Here is a 5,000-nt window from a genome sequence, read left to right as displayed (position 1 = left end):
GAAGAGGTAGAGCCTTGCCTCCCATCATGTTGTGGGTATTTTCCACACACACAAGGGTTGTGACAGGCCAGTGCGGGTCATCATCTCGAATTAGTGATCGTAATTCTTGTAGTGAAAAAGTCCCATCAAGGTGGTTTTTAATGGTTCGATGATGGATGTTACCAATCTGAAGAAAAAAAAAACACTATAGGAAAAATATAAACATTAACCTTGTATGTATTGCAGGAAAGAGCAAGCTATATGTATAATATTGAAACAAAAATATTATCATCCATATCAAGATATAAATTGCATATAATTTATATACATATATATATATATATATATATACATATATATATATATATATATATATATATATATATATATATATATATATATATATATATATATATATATATATATATATATATATAAAATATATATATATATAAAATATATATATATATATATATATATATATATATATATATATATATATATATATATATATATATATATATATATATATATATATATATATATATGAAATGAAGGTGATAGAAAAAGTGTCCTTCTCATATATATACCATCAGGAGGAGGGCGGAAAATGGTGTATAGAGAAGAAGAAAAAAATAAAATAAAAATACAGAGATAGGAGGGAAAAGTTAGATAATTCATGAGAATAACTGATGGGGATGAAAAAGGATAAATTAAAAGCAAAGTAGAAAAACACTGGAAAATAATGAAAGATAATAAAGTATGCACATTCCAAATACCTGTGGAACTCCTCTCTGTGCCCAAAGATTTAGGTGACTCTGATCCCCAACAACAATCTCTGAACCCCGGCTCCAACAGTGTGTTAAGACTGGAAAGTAAACATTCAAATGAATAATCAACATATCAATTTAAGGGTAAACACAGTTTACGGGTTGTTAATATATTGTTATTTTATCAGTATTTTCTCACTACTCTCTAAGGACAGCAAAACTCTACCTGCTTAAGCCTTGGATAAAGTATTAAACCACTCACCCTTTCCTATGAGGGCATAATGCAACATCATTAACCATATATGGATTAACACAGGACAAGAAACTTTAATATATACAAGTATTAGACCTGAATTTTCCTCTCACTTAAATAAATGTAAACTTACCACACACAAGATTTGCCATAGTGCCTGATGGAACATACAAAGCTGCTTCCTTTTCTAATAATTTAGCAACTTTATCTTCTAAAGCTGAAATTACAAAATATCAAAATTATTTTTAGACATAGTAAAGGGATAGATAAGCATCTTTCAACATAAAAAAATCTACCTTTGCAAGTAATTACATATTCCTAATAGCATTTCATATTCATCATGTTCATTGGTGTTCAGGAAAATGCAATAATAAAAATGTTAATGAAAATGCAGTAATAAAAATGCTAATGAATGTGTAGTAATACAAATGTTAATGAAAAAGCTTTGCCTAGATATTGTAAAGGAATTTCATGTTAGAATATATAAAAAAAATGTTTCATACTATTACTTTATCCATATATATGGATTGATACTAATCACCTTTGTACTAAAACTACTGGATTTAACCTTTCTTTCAAGCTCTTCCATAATTTCAAGTGAGATAATGACCAAAACAGCTTTAGAGATAAATAAAGAAAACTGCAACTGTTTGACTATGAAAAATCCATAAACCTTTTGAAGTTAAATGTAATTTTTAGATGGTTTAAAAATATACCTTTAACAGTAGAATCTTCAGAAAAAACGTCATCACCAACTGGTGCATCAAACATGGCTTCCTTCATTTCTCTGCTAGGTTGGGTGACTGTGTCACTTCGCATATCAACAATACGCTGTATTTGAAAAAAAAAAAAATTCTTATAACCATACTATCAATAACAATAAAGATTAACAAACAAAAACTTTATTGTAAATTGCAAGAGTATATTAACCCCTTGGATCCAAGTGATGTGACCAACATGTCAAGAAAAATTTAGCTGCGGGCCAGGGTGACAGGAATATACCATCATGAAATTTTTATCTGAAGGCCAGATGGATAGGAAAGACCTGTCACTTGTGCACAAAGCTCTTAGGTGATTAGAGTTAGGTGGGTATTTAGGAAGGTGCTCTATCATTATTTTCAACAGTATACAAGTGTGGAATGTCTCATTCATCAGCTATGATTGGATGGGCACTAACTCCAGGGCAGACATTATTTCCAAACTCAGAATCCTATTTCTCCCTGCCTTGAATGGTAATGCAGTGTGTATTATAACAACAACCCACACACTCAGTAGACAGGTAACTCAAGTAAGCCTAATACCTAGATTTTGGGCCATGAACAGGCAATGAGGCACCTGGATCCAACGAGTTAATTATATACCAAGTTCAAATACATCAACTAATTATACCAAAACATGTGGAATTCCAGTTTCATCAAGAACGCTTGATAAGTCTGAAGAAACAGTGACGTGTGAGCCTGCTTCAGCCATTCTCTTTTTATGTTTCTTTCCCATTGCATGCTTCAGCAATTCTGACTTTCCTGCTGTTAATTCCTTGTTGCATACTGTGCAGTATGCTCTCTCTACTGCACTTCCCTCTGCTAACCATCCTTGGAATTCTCTCAAGTGTAACCAATCCTTGCGAAACCTATTAAAGCAGGATGGGATTTTTACATATCTATGGACATACCATGAGGTATGTAAGTGTTTAATTTAAAAATAACAATATAATCTAAAACTCATCTTTCTTCAATGTTTAAAAGCAATTTTCTGGTACATATCTATTAAAAAAGAGAAAAATTACGTCTTTTTCTTACTTCTGGCTATAAACTCGTATTTTTCTTTTCTTGTCTGGGCGATGTTTTAGCTCTGTATCTTCTGTTTCACTTGAGTTATGAACTTGCTCTTCCACAGACACAACCATCTCTGCTGGTACATTTTCGGAATCATCAAGACTTGGGATGCTCAAGCCCTGGCCCTCCATACTTGCTCTGATTTAATGGAAAAAAAAAAGAAAAAAAAGGGAATCATATTTTAGTTATGAATTGCTCACAACATGGTTACTATCTAATCATAACCCATAATGAATCAATTAAACTTTGTAAATTGTGACTTATCTGTTTTGAAAACTGACTGAAAATGTACGGCATTGTCTTAAATGGGATAATACAATAATCAGAAAAATATACAATATATAGAGCTCTATAAAATGACAATGCTATATCAACACAGCATCAGTACAAGCTAATAGTGCAGTCAGATATTTTGAGGTACTTGCAGTGACACACAATCACCAATCAATTGTCCAAGACTACATTTTGGTAAAATATACATCGTAGAACCTAATGGAATTTTATTATCAAATAAGTAACTAGTCTAAACTCTCTCTTGTGAGCATGAGGTAGAGATTTGTTGGCCTATACCAAGGTACTGAATGTGGCCCAATTACAGACCTGTGGCTCAATCTTGTTTATAGCACATGAAAATATAAGATTTATTTGTTTACATGGTAAATTTCAGAATTTAATCTGTTGTGGATTTCCTTTTTTCATAATTATATAACCTATTCTCAAATCAAATGTAAATGACACATATTGTGATCCGTGATAGGCCTAAATGTGGTACTTGTAAAGACCTCCAAAATTTTAGTGCTCTGACATTACCTAATAAACCTCCATAATGTATGGTGTGGTAAAATATTGCTTAATAATAGGTGAAATATAACCTACACCTAATTTCACTACAGACTGACAGGAAAACCTAAAAATTTTAATCCTTCTATAACTTATATAATGGAGCTTCGTTGTTTTGCACTAAAGTGCAAATAGGTATATAGGCCAATACATAGGGTTGTAGTAAGATTTATTGATAACATTCATCTGTACTTGAGGAAGTAGAAATGATAGCATTAAACTATCCTTTATCTATTTATTTGAATATTTTCACTTTTAGAAGCAAAACTTTACTTTTAGGTATAAAACTCCTTAGGCATCTAAATGAAAGATAATAGGCATCCAAATCAAATATCATAATTATTTTTACAAACTATAGCACAAACTATATGTCATGTTAAGAAATGACTGGCTCTCGTATACAGTTATCAACTTATCACCTAAACACCTTATCACCAACAACATTAACACCTTTCCTCTATTCCTGATAACATCAACAACAGGACCAAACAATGAACTTACGTGGCAAAATGCGTCACTTCAATCGAATGTGGGATATAATCCGCCTTCATGTTTGTTACTATCACTTCCTTCTTTACACACGTTCCAACTGAAGGCGTTGGAGAATCCTCCATCGTACCCAAACACGTCCCCACGAAACGTCAAAATTTTCCCCTTCACTACCAGGGAAATTTTCGATAACGGAACTCGTCTCTGGTTTCCTCTCTCTGCTTTGTTCTAAGCACCGAAGAGAAATGTCTTGTGTATGTCACCCAACATTTGAAGCATAGACAAGTCTGCAGACTATGCTGAGAAGCAGAAATGCAACGAGTTCACAAAAGGCAAGCGCTGTCCAGCGGGGGAATACGGGGTACAATGGCGGCCTGTGGGGGAGGAACCGGGTCGGAGTCCTAGAATTTCCCTGCTGTTTGTTTACAGTGCGAAAAGCACGTGCGTTTCCGAACAGGCTCACAGGTGACAGGTCGTTGACGAGCTGTGAGGTCAAAATTTATGTGGAGATAGTGATGAAGAACCCAATTTTCCCTTTCATTATCAAATCACAAATATCAATAGGTGAACTTCATTAATCATAATTATGTTTGTAATAAAATGCTGGTAATTGATGATGATGTAGATGAAGATGACTATAATGATAATGATGTACCTAAAGATAACTATAGAAATGATGTAGATAAAGATCACTATCATAATAATGATAATGGTAATGATGATGATGATGATGATGATAACAATAACGATGATGATATTTATAATCATAACAATAACTATAATGATGGTATGATAGTAATAATGATAATAATGATGATAATGATATAATAATAGTGA

General features: G+C 32.6%; 1 protein-coding gene across 1 annotated transcript in view; it reads right to left on the bottom strand.

The window, feature by feature from the left end:
- Positions 1-4,425, bottom strand: part of LOC113825617 (uncharacterized) — a 6,750-nt gene extending 2,325 nt beyond the window's left edge. The window contains exons 1-7 of the mRNA XM_070122350.1: positions 4,176-4,425; positions 2,799-2,972; positions 2,392-2,629; positions 1,719-1,833; positions 1,136-1,219; positions 759-847; positions 1-166 (exon numbers count right to left, since the gene is read on the bottom strand). The exon at positions 1-166 is cut by the window's left edge and continues 14 nt beyond it. Coding sequence (XP_069978451.1) covers positions 1-166; positions 759-847; positions 1,136-1,219; positions 1,719-1,833; positions 2,392-2,629; positions 2,799-2,972; positions 4,176-4,288 — 979 coding nt within the window. The 5' untranslated portion in view covers positions 4,289-4,425. The remainder of the gene's footprint in view (positions 167-758; positions 848-1,135; positions 1,220-1,718; positions 1,834-2,391; positions 2,630-2,798; positions 2,973-4,175) is intronic.
- Positions 4,426-5,000: the final 575 nt, after the last annotated feature.

The sequence above is a fragment of the Penaeus vannamei genome, chromosome 1, assembly GCF_042767895.1.
Source record: "Penaeus vannamei isolate JL-2024 chromosome 1, ASM4276789v1, whole genome shotgun sequence".
Taxonomy (NCBI): domain Eukaryota; kingdom Metazoa; phylum Arthropoda; class Malacostraca; order Decapoda; family Penaeidae; genus Penaeus; species Penaeus vannamei.
The sequence above is the reverse complement of the archived record's forward strand: the minus strand, read 5'-3'. Positions and strand labels throughout refer to the sequence as shown.